The following is a 22624-nucleotide window of genomic DNA, read 5'->3' as shown; positions in this document are numbered from 1 at the left end:
TGCCAGACAGGCATGTACACCTTAAGAAACATGAAAATGAGGTCAAGGTCAGATGACACCTGCCAGTTGGACATGTACACCTTACAATCATTACATACACCAAATATAGTAGACCTATTGCTTATAGTATCTGATATATGGACTTGACCACAAAAATTTTACCTTGTTCACTAATCCATATAATTATGTCGAGGTCAAGAGAAAACAGTCTGACAGCTAGGCATGAGGACATTAACTTGCAAGGTAGGCACATACCAAATGTAGTTATCCTATTACTCAAATAAAAATAGAAATTAACATCACAAAAAAATCTTTTTCAAGTAGTCACTAAACCATGAAAATGAAGACAATGGACATATGACAGACAGACACTTCGTAACATAAGGTATCTTAATACAAAGTATGAAGCATCCAGGTCTTCTACCTTCTGAAATATAAAGCTTTATAGTAATGAGTTAAAGCTGCTGCCCCCAGATCAATATCCCTATGTCGAGCTTTCTGTGACTGTGACAAGACAAAAAACTATAAATTTTATTCAATATGTCACTGAACCATAAAAATGAGGTCAAGGACAATGGACATGTGACAGACAGAAACTATGTAACATAAGGTATCTTCATACAAGGTATGAAGCATCCAGGTCTTTTACCTTCTGAAATATAATGCTTTATACAAATAGTTACCACCGCTGGATTGTAATCCCTATGTCTCACATTCTGCAACTTTTGTCGCAGGCAAGACAAACATTATTTCTTCCGGATTTAAGCATAATATTTGTCCAACTGGCAGGTGTCATCTGACCTTGACCTCATTTTCATGTTTCATAAGGTGTACATGTCTGTCTGGCAGGGTTCATATGACCTTGACCTCATTATCATGGTTAATATTTGATCATTCAACTTTAACATCAGAACAGGAATTTTTATCTTCAAACAGCATATGGTAAACTGTGATAAAAGAAAATCTAGTCTCTATCATGTGTAGACTTCTGTTGTCAATAAATAAAATAAATAAGGTATATCAGTTTGGAATGTTTAATTGTTATAACAAATAATCTCATGTCTCAAAATGCTGTCAACATAGAAAACATGTTGACCCTATACCTGTTATAACACTGATACCAATTTTCCTGTATTTCGTGGGTACAGGTGAACAACGAATTCAAATGATCAAATTTTCTATAGGCTTGTATGTAAACTTTGGCAAAACCATGAAATTAAATATCCACGAGAGGACAAAAATGTGAGATTAATTTTTGCGATTTCAAGAAAATCTGCACTCAGATATATGTATCAGATAACAGAATGTGAGTTCTTATTATTGCAATACTCATCCAGTCATATTCACATGAAAAAAATCCTCGAAATAAATTCTGAATTCACAATTACACATACCTGCCAACCCTCCCGTATTGAGCGGGAGTCTCCCTTGCAAACGACGAAATTCCAGAAATCTCCTGCTTGCCTGTCCGCTTCCACGCAGGAGTATAGAATCTCTCGCTTTCAGATATTTTAACCCGGAATTACCCGAGATCGTATTTCTCGGGATTTTTCTTTACTGTCAATAAAAAGAAACAAACAATTGGCGATCATTTGAAAACTTTGGTCAGTAGTTTCTATGTTTGATTTATTAGTAATCGAAAACCATTTCTGCTATGTCAACTCCAACAAGAAGATAGATGTCTTTTTCTGGACCATGCGGCAGTGTAAAAAAGCAGAAATATAACTGCAAATGTCAAGCAGATTGGATGAAAAATTTCAATTTTTACGACCAAATTCACTCGGCACAATGAATATTTATTGTGCACATTATGTTCAATCAACTTTAGGTTGCTTCTGGTGGTCTGTACGACGTTCAAAAGCATACTTAGTGTGAGACTCACAAAAAAATCAAAATATGGAATGTTGTGAGTTATGAGACTCGGAGGTATTGAAAAAGGAACAAGGAAAAAAATACACCTTGTATAGATTACAACCATGAATTAAAGAAATAAAATATATTTATTAACTCTTATTGGTGTTTTGTAGATGAATAAGTGTACAGGTCATATATTTAGCTTGAAAATGTCGTTCATGCAAAATCTCCCCTTCAGCTGTCATAGCTGAGAGAGAGATCTCCCTCTTTGAAGGTTTCAGAGGTTGGCAGGTATGGTCACAGTAATTTTTTCCTACGAATATTATGAATTCACAGTGTGTCTTGTGAATTTGGAAAAAAAAATTTTTTACATATCACATAATTTTGATTTTCTTCTCTGAGGTTATATATACAGGAATACAAGTGTGTTCATCTCACTTTCAAGCTTTTCAAACTTGTCTACTTTTTGTGGTTCACAATCTAACATACACAGTTTTTGTGGTTCACAGTTTGACACACACATTTTTCTGTTCCATAAAGAACTCCATTGAATCTGTTGTGCCTTCTCTTCCAATCCCAGAATCCTTCATTCCACCAAAAGGCATATTCAGATCTCTTACTAGCCAGCAATTAGCCCATACTGTTCCAACCTGGGAAAAAGTAAATTAAATAACAACAGTAATTCAGTGGTTTTCTTTTGTTGATGTATATCATGTTTGTTTTTTGATAATTTTTTTTATTCTACATAAATCAGGTCTTTTGTGTTCTTGTTTGAATTGTTTTACATTTTTTATTTCCGGGGCTTAATAGCTTGCATGCGGTATAAGTTTTGCTCATTGTTGAAGGCTGTATGGTGACCTATAGTTGCTAGCTTCTACGTCACTTAATCTCTGGTGGAGAGTTGTCTCATTGGCAATCATACCACATCTTATTTATATAGCCAAGTGATTTTTATTTATCAAAACAATGGGCCCACTTTTTTTTTGTGAATCTACAAGTATTTGCACTCATTCTTAAACATTTTCTTTTCTGTTGATTGTTTATCAGTGTGATGTTCTCCTCTTTTAGGAAGACAATTTCCAATCTGCAATTTCAATATTTTTCTTTATACACAGATAGATAATGGTTCTGAACTGAGTTGCACAACATCAATTCATATTCAACACTTTAAATTTTAATGATTTACTAATACAACAGATTTCAGTAACACTTCATATTTAAATGTCATTTAACCATGACTGACGTTTCTGCAAGCAAGTCATGATTGTTTGTTGGTGTTTCAGCTACATCATGGCGTCCAGTTTTTGGAAAGATTGGAATTTTTGTTCCAATTCTTTCGGCCTTATCAGCAGAATGTAGCCGGGCTAGCCACTAAATCTATACACACTGAAATGTAGTTCTCAATACTTCTCGTGATTATTTAATTATGCACAAATGAATTGTAACAAGCATTCTGAGAGTATTGCATGACAATACATAGTCCCCTACCGGGTAAAAATTCATTATACTGGAACAAAATGCTAACTTGTTCTATAACTTGTCATGGTGTAAACAAAAAGTAAATATCATGTCAATATCTTCAATCATGACTAAAAACAGTGTTGAAAACTGATTATATGAGTGAATTTTTCAAGTCCAAGGACCATAACTCTGCACAAAATTATTAGACCGAAACAAAAATTTGAACTTGATCTGTACGTTGTCATGATAAAACTATATACCAATTATCAATCAATATCTTATAAGCATGATGAAAAAAACATTAGATATGATTAATAGTTCTCTAAAATTATTAATGATGTAATACAGTGTATATCTATTTTCAAATTATAATCAGATATAATTAATAGTTCCAAATATTTTTTTCTTTTCATTTGTCACAAACTAATATAGATTTGTAACTTATCTATAAAATGTCAACAACTTTTATCTACACAATGTAATGTATTGAAATATATATTTAATTAAAGGATTTCTCTTCATAATTTTTTTTTATATATATAGCATTCAGAAAATTAGTTTATACTAAATAACAAACAAACCTGTCAAAAATTCTTCAAATAATTTAACAAAGAATGTCGTTTAAAAAATCGTTATCTCCCTTTGTACAGAAATATGGTTTAACATAGTACTCTAACATTAGATATGGTCCAGAGTTATGGTCCAAAACTCTGGACTAAATCATCAGACCGGAACAAAATTCGAACTTGATCTATAACTTGTCATGATAAAACTATATACCAAATATCAAATCAATATCTTCAAGAACGAGTGCAAACCTAAAGTCCTCTTCGACTTCGTCGGTAGGGGACTAAAAATTATGGTTACCTCTTTAAAACATTTTATCTTTCCAAAAATGGGATATAAAATTTGGCTGGAAATGATTCTCTCTAGATTTTTCACGCATTTAACATTGGCACCTTTTTTCTTTCAAAAACTAAGAAAAAATAACAAAGATTTTGTAAGATTTTTAAAAATGTCTTTTTTAACTATATGTAATAAAATTATGAAAAGAAGGGGTTACAAGGCAAATTTTATTGGCACTACATCATGTTCATGGATAAAACTAGAGGATTTCAAGTATCTTACAAAAACTCATTATCAAGAGTAGCAAACATCCTTGATTGACAAAATATTACCTAACTATTGGGTTTATACATAGCATGGCAGATCCTTTATAACACAATTAAATATCTATAGAACTCAATGAACAATTATTGACAAGTATAGGATAGATGTTTGATCTAGATACAGATGACAGATTTCATCCTTTACCTATATATCACTTTTGATTTACACTGCATAAATAACAGATTAAGAATTAATAAAATGCATTTTTTTTATAACAAAATAGAAAATCTGTAGGAGTTTAAAATCCAAGAGTGGTCTATTTTATTTGTAAAATCTGTGCAACAATTGTCTGTAATGTCATAAATTACAAATGTTTGGAAAAAACATCTAAATAATCAGAGCACCTTATAAAATATTAGTATTATTAATAAAAGATTTCTGTAAATAAACTCATCAAAGATACCAGGATTATAATTTTGTACGCCAGACGCGCGTTTCGTCTACAAAAGACTCATCAGTGACACTCGAATAAAAAAAGTTGAAAAAGCCAAATAAAGTACGAAGTTGAAGAGCATTGAGGACCCCAAATTTCCGAAAAGTTTTGCCAAATACAGCTAAGGTAATCTATTCCTGAGGTAGATAAGCCTTTAATAGTATTCCAAAAAAAACAAAGCTTTGTAAACAGTTAATTTATAATTATGACCATATCAATGATTATTCATGTCAACACAGAAGTGCTGACTACTGGGCTGGTGATACCCTCGGGAATGTAATACCTTAGACACTCTATGCAACACTGTAGCATTTGTCGTCCTTAGAGTCACACAATAGACCATACTGAACATTGTATTTAGCTGTATTTGGCAAAACCTTTGGAATGTTGGGTCCTCAATGCTCTTCAACTCCATACTTAATTTGGCTTTTTTAACTTTTTCGATTCTAGCATCACTGATGAGTCTTATCTGACGTACACAATTTTCATCCTGGAATCTACGTTGAGTTTATTGAAGAGTATTACCTGTAATGACCTAGACACTCTATGTAATACTGATGCATTTGTTGTCCAAACAGTTGCACACAGACCATACTGGACATTGTTAGCTCTCTGTATCACTTCCTCCTCATTATCAAATGGCATTACACAGGTAACAGGTCCAAATATTTCTTCCTTGATCAAACGAGAGTCATCAGATACATCTGTGACTATTGTAGGTCGCATAAAATATCCCTACAATAAAAAAAAAGATCAAAACTAGGTTGAGAGTTTTGGTTTCCATGGTCGTAAGGTCTTAAATAACATCATTTATTCATTAAATGTAAGTTAAACTTTTATGTTTGTAGAATGTGATTTAATGACACTTTTCATCATAGTGATGGGTTTAACATCAGAACTTGTTGTAACTGACAACCTCTGTCATTTTACTGGTAGATTTCTTGCTCCTTGCAAGTAGGTACTGTAGATGATATTTAGACATTCTGTCCTGTATTAATGCATTATAGATCCACAGACTCCACACAGATAATCCCTACATCCTGTGTTTATCTTAAAGACCTAAAGCATTTGTTTTAATTGTGTTACTTCATCATACTAAGGTTATATAATAATACTTTCTCAAATTTCCACGCTTTTTTCACATTTCTTAACCGTTGTGATAAAAATATTTCTCATCTCTTGAGAAAACTTTGTTCTCAGCAAATGATTGGTCGAAATTTTCTTGGTTTCTTCTGAATTTCCTATTGTGACGTCATGAAAAAAGGCGACCATGCCTGATGACGTCACAGATAAAGAACACAACTTTCTATAAACCTTTGAAAAGGAAGGATAAACTTGGTTTAGAAATCGTCTTAAAATCATTAGAGAAACAGATTCCACCACTATAACTCTTGTATTACGATATTTCTCCACTCTCTCAACAGTTAAATTTTAATCATTTAAAAAGCTCAGCAAGCCTCGCGAGTGGAAAAATATCATAACACACTTGATGCAGTGATGGAATCTATATTTATCATACTAGGGTTTAATAATAAAACATTTCAAATTTTAACTACTGGGGATTCATTTATTTTCGTGGATACCAATTTTCGTGGATTGAGAAAAACTTGCATTTTCGTTGATTTTTGGTTTAGTGGTTTTTGCAAAAGTTTGAATACAAGCCTAAAGAAAATTTGTACTTTGTTGAACATTTTTTTACCTGTACATACCTGTACATACTAAATAAATGGAAAATGATAACCCACAAATAACAATTATACACTGTAAACAAAATGAAAATATATTTTCTGATTTTACACATTCTTTAATGTTATAAGAATTTAGGCATTATCTGAACAATTGCCCCTATCATGTACATAATATGATATCATTTCTAAAGCATAACCTCGATAACACTACATCTATGAAATCAGACCCCTGGAGAAATATGAATGATTGATTGTTTGTGTTTAATACCACATTCAGCACTCATGGCTACATCATGGTTATATCATGGCTACGTCATGGCTACCTCATGGCTATATCATGGCTACATCATGGCTATATCATGGCATCCAGTTTTTAATGGTGGAGGAAGCCAGAGTACCTGTTAAGAGCCACCCACCTTCAGTAGGAGATAGGATTTGATTGCAACTCACAATCTAAATGTTAAAAGGTTAGTGATGAATGTAGATGAACTTCTCAAACACTTTGGTCATGGCAAAATATGAACTTACTCCTATGGGCATTTTTTAAAGTCAATTCTTAATAACAATAATTCAAATCTGGTCAAAGAAGTTATTAAAAATTTACCAGTAAGAATGTTGCTAATATTCAAATCTAAATTTTTTTCAAAGCATATATTAAATTCCAAGGTAGCCTACATGCCTGTTTATTTTGATCCTGTAAATTCATATCCTCTTTTCCACATAATATTGTTGCACCCTCTTTTTCTGCCACTTCTACATAACCTTTAACCTTTGCTAAATGTTCTTTACTGATCAATGCACCAAGGATAGACTTGTCATCTTTAGGATCTCCAACAACTAGCTTCCTATAATACAAAACAATAGATCAGACTCAATGAACCAAGGATAGACTTGTCATCTGTAGGATCTCCAACAACTAGCATCCTATAATACAAAACAATAGATCAGACTCAATGAACCAAGGATAGACTTGTCATCTTTAGGATCTCCAACAAATAGCTTCCTTTAATACAAAACAATAGATCAGACTCAATGAACCAAGGATAGACTTGTCATCTTTAGGATCTCCAACAACTAGCTTACTATAATACAAAACAATAGATCAGACTCAAAGGACCAAGGATAGACTTGTCATCTTTAGGATCTCCAACAACTAGCTTCCTATAATACAAAACAATAAATCAGACTCAATGAACCAAGGATAGACTTGTCATCTTTAGGATCTCCAACAACTAGCTTCCTATAATACAAAACAATAGATCAGACTCAAAGGACCAAGGATAGACTTGTCATCTTTAGGATCTCAAACAACTAGCTTCCTATAATACAAAACAATAGATCAGACTCAATGAACCAAGGATAGACTTGTTATCTTTAGGATCTCCAACAACTAGCTTCCTATAATACTAAACAATAGATCAGACTCAAAGGACCAAGGATAGACTTGTCATCTTTAGGATCTCCAACAACTAGCTTCCTATAATACAAAACAATAGATCAGACTCAATGAACCAAGGATAGACTTGTCATCTTTAGGGTCTCCAACAACTAGCTTCCTATAATCAAAAAAATAGATCAGACTCAAATGGCTGTTTGCGCATGTGTTTCTTAAACACTGGATGAACATTTAAATATTTGAAATATGAAATGTAAAATTCTTCAAATAATTCCATAATAGCAGGTGCACAACTTCAACATAATTATGTGCAATCCTCCTGTGATCTGAAGTTTTAGGGATATAGGTTGAAAAATGTACGAGGAGTTGATTACACAAAAAACGTGTACCCTCTTTCATAAATTTTGCTGAAAATGACTTAAGTTCCCAAGTCTGGAAAAATGAGAAAAAAATCCTCAAACAATTCCATAATAACAGGTGCACAACTACAACATGTTTGCAATCTTCCTGTGAAATTTCAGGAAACTTAGTTGAAAACTGTAGGAAGAATTGATTACACAAATTAGGTTATCATTTTAGAAACATCCCCATACCATAAGCCAGTTTTGGAATTTGTCCAACCTGGCCAACAATGGCAAAATACATGTTCAGAACTTAATATGGGTGAGTCAAAGAAGACTAATAGATTGATTGTTGCTTTCAAATATTTCCTGCATATTCAGGACAAAAGAGTAAAAAGAGATATGCAGTATATATGACAAAGTGCAAACCAATGACACAGATAAAGATACAATATCTAGGTAAACATACCTTAGTTAGTGTTAGTTTTCTCATTTTCTCATTTGAATTGTTTTAAATTTGTCATTTCGAGGCCTTTTATAACTGACTATGCAGTATAGGTTTTGTTCATTGTTGAAATCCATATGGTGACCTATAGTTGTTAACTTCTGTTTCATTTGGTCTCTAATGGAGAGTTGTTTCATTGGCAATTACACCACATCTTCTTATCTTTATATATACAGTCTGTGCATTTATCATTATCATTAATGTCTGAATTTAACTCTTTGCATTTTTTATAAAATTGGAATGTAATGTATTTCTTTTATCCCATCAGATAAGGCATTTACTTGCCCAACCATATTTTGATCTGGTACCAGATATCAAACAAAGAGTTAGTGTTGAGCTATTCTTAGAAGTACCCTATAGTTGACAGATATATTTTGAACTAGATATCATTGATATGGGAGCCATCTGTGTGGGCCCTGCTGTGAATAATGTGTGGTAAAAAATTTGTATCTTTATCATTGGATGTGGGGTTGTCAAATGAAACCAAAGTTTTTGACCTTGACCTTTGACCTAGGAAGTTGTACATAAATTATGACACACCCTCTGATGTTGGTTTATATACATATCAAGTATATAATAACGGTTCATAACGGTTCTCAAGATATAGAGCGGACACGTTCTTTACCATAGGACATGGGGTTGTCAACTTAAACCAAAGTTTTTGACCTTGACCTTTGACCTAGGAAGTTGTACATACATTATGACACACCCTCTGGTGTTGGTTAATATACATATCAAGTATAAACTTTGAAATAATAACGGTTCTCAAGATATAGAGCGGACACGATTTGTTACGGACAGACGGACGGACGGACGGACAGACTGATCACTATAGGGCAGCTGCCATTCGGCGGGGCCCTAATTATAATATTGGGGTGAAGGCGAGAATCCAGCCATTTCTAAAAGGGGGGTTCCAACACATGCAAGTCATATAATAAGGGGGTTCCAACCACATGTCCCCTTACAACCGCATTAGTTGTCAAACAAAAAGGGGGTTCCAACCCCAGGAAAACCCCTCTGAATTTGCCACTGGGGTGTTTTGCTTCTCACTGTACAGTCACCTTCATTCACCTCTATTGTACCTGGATTCTTCAGAGAATCTCTCGAGGAATCTGGGATACAGCTCTCTCTGTACATAAATCCTACTGGTACACAAACAGATTTCTCCCTGGTTTATAAAACTTGACCTGTTTAAATAGAAAATATAATCATACACCATAGCCATAACAATCACCAGTCATCATGGTTATATACTGTAAATTCAGAAATTATTGGTCTTCATTTATTAATAAATAGATGAAAATGTGAAATTAATTATTACGATTTCAGGTAATGCTGTATAAATATAACATGTGTATAATGCAATCACAATCTAAAATGGGAGGTTTTAATTTTGCCAAACCTGTCTTCAAGGAAATTTTTTTTTACAGTAGTGCATAACCAATAATATGATCAACCACAACATAAAACATTAGTGTGACAAAATTAACCTAATTTATGAGTCTTCAATAATTTCAATATTTGTGCAATTTCAACTGCCAAATAAACCGCATATTGTCCTTCCCTTTGCCTTAATCACCCTGCTCAAAGTCCATTTGTAATTATCATATCATGGTTTTGAAACTTGAGCAGAACTTATCAGCATAGATTGTAAAACTGTCTAAGGAAGGGAAAAAAGACCAGAAATAGCATGATGAACAGACTATCTAATTTTCTGCTTAAAATATCATAAAATGTCAGAAGCTTGAAACGATGTAAAGCTTTTTTGTTCCTTTGATGTGCTTACTCGCCAAAAAGGTTTACATTGTGGCTATCGGCTGATATTTTACAATATCAATGCGCAGCAAAAAACTGACAATCTGTACGCATACCTCCTTCTTTCAAGAACTCTGATTTGGCCATGGGTTCCAGGGAGAAAAGTGAGACAAAAATTTAATTAGACGGACTAACTGATTGAAACACAGAAAAAGGATGGACAGACTGACTGATTGAAAAACAGAAAAAAGGATGGACAGACTGACTGATTGAAACACAGAAGAAAGGATAGACAGACTGACTGATTGAAACACAGAAGAAAGGATGGACAGACTGACTGATTGAAACACAGAAGAAAGGATGGACAGACTGACTGATTGAAACACAGAAGAAAGGATGGACAGACTGACTGATTGAAACACAGAAGAAAGGATGGACAGACTGACTGATTGAAACACAGAAGAAAGGATGGACAGACATAAACCAGAAACCCCATCCTTTCGAAGTGGGGGTATAAATATTTGACAAACCTTGACTAACCTGACTGTTGTAGGAATACATTTGTCTAAATCTGCATCGTTGAATATCACTGCTGGATTCTTGCCTCCTAACTGTGATACAAACATTAATATTTGTTTTAAAAATATTATACACATACATAAAAAAGAATAAATATTTAACAGACAGAATTTGATTCTTGAGGGCAATTCCAGGAAAAGTTGTATGGGAGGGTTGGAAGGCTCTTCATATTAATAATACATGTGTAATGGGCTCGGGGCAACTCTGAACCCTAAAATACACCCATATTTTTATATCGACAAAAACTTGGCTGGGTATAGGGTTTAAAACTAGAGGCTCTAAAGAGCCTGTGTCGCTCACCTTGGTATATGTGCATATTAAACAAAGGACACAGATGGATTCATGACAAAATTGTGTTTTGGTGATGGTGATGTGTTTGTAGATCTTATTTTACTGAACATTCTTGCTGCTTACAATTATCTCTATCTATAATGAACTTGGCCCAGTAGTTACAGTGGAAAATATTTTGTAAAAATTTACAAAAATTTACAAAATTTATGAAAATTGTAAAAAATTGACTATAAAGGGCAATAACTCCTTAAGGGGTCAATTGACAATTTTGGTCATGTTGACTTATTTGTAGATCTTACTTTGCTGTACATTATTGCTGTTTACAGTTTATCTCTATCTATAATAATATTCAAGATAATAACCAAAAGCTGCAAAATTTTCTTAAAATTGCCAATTCAGGGGCAGCAACCCAACAACGTGGTGCCTGATTGGTCTGAAAATTTCAGGGCAGATAGATCTTGACCTAATGAACAATTTTATCCTGTCAGATTTGCTCTAAATGCTTTGGTTTCAGAGATATGAGCCAAAAACTGCATTTTACCCTATGTACTATTCTTTAGCCATGTCGGCCATCTTGGTTCGCGGGCGGGGTCATCAGACACATTTATAAAACTAGATACCCTAATGATGATTGTGGACAAGTTTGGTTAAATTTGTCTTAGTAGTTTCAGAGGAGAAGATTTTTGTAAAAGATTACAAAAATTTACGAAAAATGGTTAAAAATTGACTATAAAGGGCAATAACTCCTTAAGGGGTCAACTGACCATTTTGGTCAAGTTGACTTAACTGTAGATCTTACTTTGCTGAACATTATTGCTGTTTACAGTTTATCTCTATCTATAATAATATTCAAGATAATAACCAAAAACGGCAAAATTTCCTTAAAATTACCAATTCAGGGGCAGCAACCCAACAACGTGTTGCCTGATTGGTCTGAAAATTTCAGGGCAGATAGATCTTGACCTGATAAACAATTTTACCCCCATGTCATATTTGCTCTAAATGCTTTGGTTTCAGAGATATGAGCCAAAAACTGCATTTTACCCTATGTACTATTTTTTAGCCATGTCGGCCATCTTGGTTCGCCAGTGGGGTCATCGGACACATTTTTTGAACTAGATACCCTAATGATGATTGTGGACAAGTTTGGTTAAGTTTGTCTTAGTAGTTTCAGAGGAGAAGATTTTTGTATAAGATTACAAAAATTTACGAAAAATGGTTAAAAATTGACTATAAAGGGCAATAACTCCTTAAGGGGTCAACTGACTATTTTGGTCAAGTTGACTAAATTGTAGATCTTACTTTGCTGAACATTATTGCTGTTTACAGTTTATCTCTATCTATAATAATATTCAAGATAATAACCAAAAACGGCAAAATTTCCTTAAAATTACCAATTCAGGGGCAGCAACCCAACAACGGGTTGTCAGATTCATCTGAAAATTTCAGGGCAGATAGATCTTGACCTGATAAACAATTTTACCCCATGTCAGATTTGCTCTAAATGCTTTGGTTTCAGAGATATAAGCCAAAATCTACATTTTACCCCTATGTTCTATATTTAGCCATGGCTGCCATCTTGGTTGGTTGGCCGGGTCACCGGACACATTTTTAAAACTAGATACCCCAATGATGATTGTGGCCAAGTTTGGTTTAATTTGGCCAAGTAGTTTCAGAGGAGAAGATTTTTGTAAAAGTTTACGGACGACGGACGACGGACGCAGGACGACGGACGACGGACGCAAAGTGATGAGAAAAGCTCACTTGACCTTTCAGGTCAGGTGAGCTAAAAAGTGCTTCAATCCCTCCCCCAATCATTTTCCTGGAATACCCCTCATCTTATTCAACATAAGTTGAAATGTCTTGCCTGCTTTATTTATTATGATTAATTATTTCAAACTTAACACTACCAATAGTCATTGAACATAATAATTCTATACCTCAAATACAAATGTGTAGGGCCAGTGATAATCTAAACAGTAGAGATACTGGTCACTGAACTACAGCTTAACTCCAATGACAGCTTTCTTACAGATTGTGCTGCAGACTCTCTCAAACGTTTGACTGTAGCAGTTCTACCAGTGGACAACAACTGACCTCTAATGACAGCTTTTTACAGAATGGTGCTGTCGACGCCCTCAAACGTTTGGCTGTAGCAGTTCCACCAGTAGACAACAACTTACCTCTTATGACAGCTTTTTACAGAATGGTGCTGTCAACACCCTCAAATGTTTGGCTGTAGCAGTTCTACCAGTGAAGGACAACTTACCTCTAATGACAGCTTTTTACAGAATGGTGCTGCTGATGCCCTCAAACATTTGGCTGTAGCAGTTCCACCAGTGGACGACAACTTACCTCTAATGACAGCTTTTTACAGAATGGTGCTGCTGATGCCCTCAAACATTTGGCTGTAGCAGTTCCACCAGTGGACGACAACTTACCTCTAATGACAGCTTTCTATAGAATGGTGCTGTCAATGCCCTCAAACGTTTGGCTATAGCAGTCCCACCAGTGGACAACAACTTACCTCTAATGACAGCTTTTTACAGAATGGTGCTGCAGACGCCCTCAAACGTTTGGCTGTAGCAGTTCCACCAGTGAATGATACTAAAGGAATGTCTGGGTGCTTTACAATGGCTTCTCCTGCCTTAGGTCCAACACCAAATACTAAATTTACTACACCAGGCGGTAGTCCTATACAAATATTAATTTTACTGTATTTATTTCATATCTAATTATATAGACCTAATTCCTTCAATATTTCATACATTTTCTGGATATTTTATCAAATTTACTTTTCTGTGGATTCATTATTATTTCAATTTTTGTGTACTGTACATGCTGTAAATTCAGAAATTATTGAGAGGTTTTTATTAATGCGAATAATGCGACTACTTGAGTATTGCAATAATAAGAACTCGCATTCTGATTTCAAATTCATATATCTGTATGTAGCTTTTCCTACAATCGCAATAATTAACATGATTAAACATGTTAAACTCACATTTTTGTTAATTTTTCAAAAATCGCAATAATAAATGCAGGCAATAATTTCTGAATTTACAGTATTTCATACATGTTATAGGTTAAAGGTTAACCACGAATTTAAAGGTTTGAAGAAGGACAAATTTTCTAAGGAGCTGCCGTGTAGGCAGACTTTAGCAAAACCACAGTATAAATTATCCACCAAATTACAGTTTTTCCTCAATCCACGAAAATAAGTATCCAGGAAAATAAAATCCATGCGTACATAGTATTCATTTAATATTTATAAAATTTACCACATTGGGATGCAAAGTTCTTCAAAGTTTAACCATAGCTGTAAGTTGGGACAATGGTTTACTGTGTCTATTCTTTTCTGTTTATGTCAAACATGAAACATTATTTAATGAACATGATAGCAAACATCTCATGATTTAACACATTTATTAAATACTTCATTAAATTTACCAAATTACTGTTGATTAATTATTATTCATGGGATACCAATTTCGGTGGTTATAGAAAAACAATGATTTAAAAAGTTCAACAAGCATACAACATTTTCTATACCGTGTAGGCATGGTAGGCTTGTATGCAGACTTAAACAAATTCACAAAATGAAATATCCACGAAAATATGATTTTTCCTCAATCCATAAAAATTAGAAACCACAAAAATAAATGAATCCACAGTATTGAAATTTTATAAATTTACGGCTTTCATTTTTTATATTTCGTCAACTTTGAACTCGGAAGTCCTATAATATGATTCCCTAAGCACATGTTTACATTTTGCAAGTTGCTATATTTTTGTCCATAATCATGATAATACATGTAATAGATCAGAAAAGAATTGTATGGACTCGACTGCATATCTCCGTATTGCCAAACCGGGAGTGAACACTCGGATCTTCAACATAAAGTTTTTCTTACGGAAAATCATTTTTTTACACAAACTGTTTCGTACAAATTGAATATTAGGTATTCGATAACCAGTTAGAATTAATAACCAACAATAAATGTTGTTAGTGTGACAATGTCAGTGTCCTGAAACTTGATTGTCAACGAGAACTTTGAAAAAATGGTAATGGCTATTAAATAAAAACAAGAGTGCACACCCTGAAATGTCTCGCCTTCTTTACTAATCATTGATATTATGTTGATAGTCCTAAATATAAAGCTTTATTACAACTGTCACATAAACTTCACATTAACCAAGTAAACTAAACATTGACCAATGAACCATGAAAATGAGGTCAAGGTCAGATGAACCATGCTAGGCAGGCATGTACAGCTAACAATTCTTCCATACAACAAATATAGTTGACCTATTGCTTATAGTTTAAGAAAAACAGACGAAAACACAAAAACTTAACACTTAGCAATGAACCTTGAAAATGAGGTCAAGGTCAAATAAAACCTGCGTGACTGACATATAGATCATAAAATATTTCCATACACCAAATATAGTTGAACTATTGCATATAGTATTAGAAAAAAAGACCAAAACTCAAAAACTTAACTTTGACCACTGAACCATGAAAATGAGGTCAAGGTAAGATGACACCTGCCAGCTAGACATGTACACCTTACAATCATTCCATACATCAAATATAGCTGACCTATTGTATGCAGTATTAGAAAAAAAGACCAAAACACAAAAACTTAACTTTGACCACTGAACCATGAAAATGAGGTCAAGGTCAGATGACACCTGCCAGCTAGACATGTACACCTTACAATCATTCCATACACCTAATATAGTAGACCTATTGCATACAGTATAAGAAAAACAGACCAAAACACAAAAACTTAACTATAACCACTGAACCATGAAAATGAGGTCAAGGTCAGATGACACCTGCCAGTTGGACATGTACACCTTACAGTCCTTCCATACACCGAATATACTAGACCTATTGCTTATAGTATCTGAGATATGGACTTGACCACGAAAACTTAACCTTGTTCACTGATCCATGAAATGAGGTCGAGGTCAAGTGAAAACTGTCTGACGGGCATGAGGACCTTGCAAGGTACGCACATACCAAATATAGTTATCCTATTACTTATAATAAGAGAGAATTTAACATTACAAAAAATCTGAACTTTTTTTTCAAGTAGTCACTGAACCATGAAAATGAGGTCAAGGACATTGGACATGTGACTGACGGAAACTTCGTAACATGAGGCATCCATATACAAAGTATGAAGCATCCAGGTCTTCCATCTTCTAAAATATAAAGCTTTTAAGAAGTTAGCTAACGCCGCCGCCGCCGCCGGATCGCTATCCCTATGTCGAGCTTTCTGCGACAAAAGTCGCAGGCTCGACAAAAATCAGCACGTTTAACATGTTTAAAGTATTAATGCATTGTGAAAACAAATATTTCATCAATGAACTTCGAGTCAGATATTCCCAGGAATACCTTTTTATATTGGATACAAATTTTATTAGGTCTAATACAGACTTTTTGTGGGCAAAGCGTTTCAACATGCTTAATGAAAAGGACATATTTATTTTTTTGTTTGTTTCATAAACAACATGTCATGCTTAAAATAATTTTCCACTTTCATTAAAACTCTTATTAAACTAGATGTGTCTGAACGACATGAATGACTCCACTCGCAAAAAAAGCTTGAAGCCATTTTTAGGAGTGGAAATCTGAGAATGAAAGTCTGTATAACTGTTATTTTTCAAGAAAGCTGTAATTTCAGCAAATATCAATGGAGCGGAAACTAAACATAAACTTGATCTGTAACTCATCATAGTAGACTCACCTACTAAAATTCAGCTCAATATGCATGATATGTGAAGGCATTTAGAAAAAAGTCAATATAACTGTTATTTTCACAAAATGTTGCAAGTCCAAAGCCCTTTGTTTCAGCAAATATCAGCAGAGCAGAACCAAACGTTAACTTGATCTGTAAATCATTATAGTAGATTCAAATACTAAAAATCAGCTCATTATAGGAAGGCTTTTAGAAAAAGGTCTGTATAACAGCTATTTTCATGAAATTTTCGAAGTCAAATGCCCGTAATTTCGGCAAATATCAGTGGAGCAGAAACAAACGAGAACTTGATCTTTAACCCATCATAGTAGACTCACATACTAAAAATCAGCTCAATATGTGAAGGCGTTTAGAAAAAAAATTGGTATACCTGCTATTTTCATGAATTTTCAAAGTCCAAAGCCCATAATTTTGGCAAAAATCATCAGAGAGGGAACCAAACAAACTCCATCTGTAACTCATCATAGTAGACTCACAAATAAAAAATCAGTTCAACATGTGAGGGCATTTAGAAAAAATGTCAGTATAACTGTTTGTTGCGCAATGATAGAATGACGGAATGACAGAATGACGGAATGACCGACTGACAGAATGACAGAATGACAGAATGATGGATAAGGGTAAAACTATATGGCCCCTCAGTCCAGACAACTTTGCTGAGTGGCCATAAACATTACCACAATCATTTTAATAATTTTGTTAACTTACCACATTCATTAAAAATTTTAGCTAGCATCCATGCTGTGACTGATGTCATTTCACTTGGTTTGGCAACGACTGTGTTTCCTGCTGCGATGGCTGGGGCAAGTTTAAATGTCAGTAGATACAATGGAAGATTCCAAGGACTGATCAGACCTGCGACGCCCACAGGTTGTTTGATAGTGTAATTAAAAGCATCAATTCCATCCATAACTGATGACCTGAAGTAATAACAGTAAATCTCATTGGACAGTAATAAATAACAGTAAATCTCATTGGACAGTAATAAATAACAGTAATTCTCATTGACAGTAATAAATAACAGTAAATCTCATTGACAGTAATAAATAACAGTAAATCTCATTGGACAGTAATAAATAACAGTAAATAGTAAATCTCATTGAACAGTTATAAATAACAGTAAATCTCATTAGACAGTTATAAATAACAGTAAATCTCATTGGACAGTAATAAATAACAGTAAATCTCAATGGACAGTAATAAATAACAGTAAATCTCAATGGACAGTATAAATAACAGTAAATCTCAATGGACAGTTATAAACAGTAAATCTCATTGGACTGAGTTAGTTCATGTAGTTACTGGAAATACAAATTATACAGAGTAAAGCAGTCATAGTCCTGATTTAAAAGAAAAACCTTACAATTTTGTTCACAGATCTTACAGGTTACCCTTTTCTTTTGGTTACATGTATGTTGGTCTATTTTTTTTTTTACATTGTTTTTTTTTTCCTTTCCAAATATTTTGTCTGGACACATGCTGAAGCTGGAGTTTACCATATGAATCTTATTCCAGAATTATCTTATGTACATAGGGACATACTAATTACTTAACAATATCATATACATCATGTACATAGGGACATACTAATTACTTAACAATATCATATACATCATGTACATAGGGACATACTAATTACTTAACAATATCATATACATCATGTACATATGGACTTTTATTTATCATTCATGTGTTATTCCTCATATCTTCATTCTAAGACATATGTCATGTATCAAACATGTTATACCCGCCACATTCTGTATGTGCCTGTCCCAAGTCAGGAGCCTGTAATAGCTTGCCTTGTGGTATGGGATTTGCTCATTGTTGAAGACGGTAGGGTGACCTTTAGATACTAGCTTCTGGTTGAGAGTTGTCTCATTGGCAATAACACATCTTCTTATTTTCATAGGGAAGCCATAATCAATGAGTAACAATGTGTACCGTTCATGTTGAGATAAGCTGCTGTCTCTTATAGATTGACCATAGATGTGAGATATGAGATTTCACATGGAGGCAATCTGGCAACTGTCAAGATAAACACAGCATTAAAAGTACTATATCTCAGCAGATTTTGTATTTTACTGGACATGTCCTAGGGTCAAGCAAGTTTTGTATGTTACTTAACATGTCATGGGGTCAGGCAAGTTTTGTTTTTTACTGGACATGTCCTAGGGTCAAGCAAGTTTTGTATGTTACTAAACATGTCTTAGAGTCAAGCAAGTTTTTTATTTTACTGGAAATATCCTAGGGTCATACAGATTATATATTTTACTCGACATGTCCTAGGGTAAAGCAGATTGTGTGTGTTATTAAGCATGTCCTAGCTGTAAGGTCTTGAGCAAGTTGTGTATGTTACTAAACATGTACTAGGGTCAAGCAAGTTTTCTATTTTACTAAACATGTCCTAGGGTCAAGAAAGTTTTGGATTTTACTGGACATGCCCAGGATCAAGCAGGTTTTGTATATTGTGGACATATCCTACATGTATTCACTATACATGCTATACACCAGAAATCCATCTGTTTCACTTTGATTCAATCAACATTTGAAAAAGAATATCTTTGTGGCCCTGTACAATTAGATTTGATCCTTACTTGTTTGTATCATGTAATATACTGGTTGCAAATGTCCTCAGGTTGTGAACAGCTCTAGGTATGTCAACAGCTTTAGCCAACCAGATTGGTTTTCCTTGATCACGAGATTCTTGCTCGGCAAAGGACTGTAGTTGTGATTCTAAACGGTCTGCTATTTTTATCATGATTCGTGAACGTTCCTGCACTGGTGTTGATGACCATCTGTAATTAATATAATAGCCATTAAATCTACTACTAGTGATGTAACTATTAACTCATATGATCTATAAACTTTGAAAGCTAAAAGTTGTTAACTAGGCAATGCTACTTTTGAGTAGGAGTTATCTCCCTTTCCCCAGGAAGAGATGCCCAAAAACTAAAGAATTTGTAGGTTTTTTTTTTGTCTGTTTTATTATGGTTAATCAGGATCATATATATTTATATATATATATATATATATATGTGTCTCTGGTTTAATATTTAATTATAAAAATCATGTTTTGTTTACTTAAGATGAACTTTATTTGTTTATTTAGTTATGAATGATTGTAAAGTTGTTCTACTCAGGACACAATGATTAGCTTATTAAAACATGTCTATGTCTTTGTCAACGTTTATTATCAGTTATGTTACCAATAACTGAAATAATCCAATATTGATGTACTGATGCAAAAGTTAATTTGAACTTAATAAACTTTTTAATTCACTTATCAACATCATGCTCATATATTTCTTGCTATTCTGCTCTGTTGTATCTTTTATCTTTAGAGATATCTTCTCATATCTACTTTGAAATGACCAGTCTTTCATACTACTAAATACTGTATTTCTGACTGATACAAGTTTAAAAGTTGTTGGTTTGACTAGGCTGGGTATTGTTGTATTGGAGATATAAAGGTAGTCTAGCTGGTTAAGTACAGGAAAATCTTTTTTGGCTCAATCTGAAAGAGCACTGCCTTCAGATCCAGAAATTGAAGGTTTGAATCCCACTGGTACCATCCAGATATTTTTACAATATTGGCTCTGCGAGCAACTAAACTGGTACATATGAGTATCTGTAAGTGCCTGCCAGTTAGATATGGTCATGAGGTTTGTCCAGGTCATTAGATGACTGTGACATGTCTGGGTGACATGCAAGGATCAGGCCAGAGGATTTCTGAGTGAAAGACTTGTGGTTGTACATAAGTGGACCTGTGAGCTGCTAGGATGGATGGTACGCAGGACGAAAAAAGAAAAGGCTGAAGAGTGTTGTACAGTCAGGGGACTTATTGAAATAAGTGATTTTTAAATCACTTATTTAAGTAGCAAATTCGAATTTTTGTCACAAATTGTGATTTTGTAGTTTTACCAAAATTTTAAACACATAGGTTTAGATAATATCTTTTCATTAGTAAAATTGAAAAAAAATGATTTTTTTGCTTCTTTTAAGCAGCAAAGTTTATGCCTTTGATGCAATCATTTAGCTGCAAATTCTATTTTAGTTGAAAAAATGCTATAAAAATGGCTTTACATAATGAACTGATACATTCTTCACAGATTTTTCCCAGCAGTGGGAGTATTTTTCCTGTAAAATTCAAGGTTTCATCTTATAGATTATGTAATAAAATTCTACTGTTCGGGGGTGTTGAAATTAGTGGGGGTTATAAAAATAATGATACTTAAAGAAGTGATTTTTTGGAAGGAAATTGAGGTACATGTATAATACTTAAACAAGTGATTTTTATGTCATTATCCTAGATTTAGTACAAGGTCATCACCTGACATGACCCAGTCATCCTATCAACACAGATGTTGGTTCTGATAATTTTAGCAACATAATTAGTCCCTGGATCATTAGTATTCTATATTTAAAGCTACAATAAAATTAAATCACTTAGTCTAGTGATTAATTTGTACTACTTAAATAGGTGATTATTAAAGAAAGACAACTCTTACTTCCAACCTTTATGGACATAATGTTACTTGAATCAGTGATTTAGAAAATCACTCATTTAAGTAAGTCCCCTGACTGTTGTATAGCTGGAGATATTAAGGTATTCTAGCTGCGGCACTAACTCTAATAGTCCCTTTTATGTTTTCTGATTTGTGCAGACCATAGTCTATCTATGGTCCGCAAATTGTCAAAAAATATCAGAAGGACCTAAGAGCTATGATTCCGCAGCTATTTAACTGGTTGAGCTAGGTATTATCTTCCTTGGCTCAATCAGTTATAGAGCAGTGCCTTTAGATCCTGAGATTGAGGGTTCCAGTCCCGCTGGTATGTGTACCATCCAGGTATTTTCACAATACATGTACCATCAAACCAAAAAAATTAGGAACATATACTGTACTAGTATCAAATTCCTACAGATCAACATGATCAAAGAGCTGATTGTTTTAGCATCCATTATGAGGCACTGTGTTCCATCCTAAGCAATAAATTTTGCCTGCCCTGTGGTCATGCAGCAGTACACAACTATGCACAGCAGCATAGAAATTTTATTAAATATCAGTCAATTAATAAAACTTTTTGACTTTGACCTACTTTAGGAAAGCTTCCTTCGCTGCATCTACGGCTTTATTTACGTCTGTTTCATCACTGTCAGGAATCTTTGCCCAAATTGAGCCTGTTGATGGATCAAAACTGTCAATATGTGACTTTGTAGGAACAAATTCCCCATTTATAAAATTTTCAATAACCAACATATTATCACTCATGGTGTTTGTTCTGTCCGTAAATGGTAAAATCGAAAGAAGTTCCGAAAACGTCCTTGAACTTATTGACAATTTTCCTCTTCTAAGTTTTGATTGGACAATACAGGAGGTTT

The 22624-nt window shown here is 33.9% G+C and overlaps 1 protein-coding gene and 1 long non-coding RNA gene across 2 annotated transcripts; both read right to left on the bottom strand.

The window, feature by feature from the left end:
* Positions 1-1020: 1020 nt before the first annotated feature.
* LOC127731958 (2-aminomuconic semialdehyde dehydrogenase-like) lies at positions 1021-22537 on the bottom strand. Its single transcript, XM_052240894.1, has 9 exons — positions 22342-22537; positions 19839-20039; positions 17953-18164; positions 14001-14167; positions 11144-11214; positions 9931-10035; positions 7286-7451; positions 5444-5653; positions 1021-2504 (listed from the first exon to the last, which is right to left on the bottom strand). Exons 1-9 carry the CDS (start codon positions 22512-22514, stop codon positions 2358-2360), a joined length of 1452 nt encoding a protein of 483 aa, XP_052096854.1. The 5' UTR covers positions 22515-22537; the 3' UTR covers positions 1021-2357.
* LOC127731961 (uncharacterized) lies at positions 15546-16791 on the bottom strand. Its single transcript, XR_007995919.1, has 2 exons — positions 16190-16791; positions 15546-16042 (listed from the first exon to the last, which is right to left on the bottom strand). It is a non-coding gene; the product is annotated as an uncharacterized LOC127731961 (long non-coding RNA).
* Positions 22538-22624: the final 87 nt, after the last annotated feature.

This window comes from Mytilus californianus, unplaced genomic scaffold, assembly GCF_021869535.1.
Source record: "Mytilus californianus isolate M0D057914Y unplaced genomic scaffold, xbMytCali1.0.p SCAF_21, whole genome shotgun sequence".
Lineage (NCBI taxonomy): Eukaryota > Metazoa > Mollusca > Bivalvia > Mytilida > Mytilidae > Mytilus > Mytilus californianus.
This window is presented reverse-complemented; position numbering and strand designations above follow the sequence as displayed.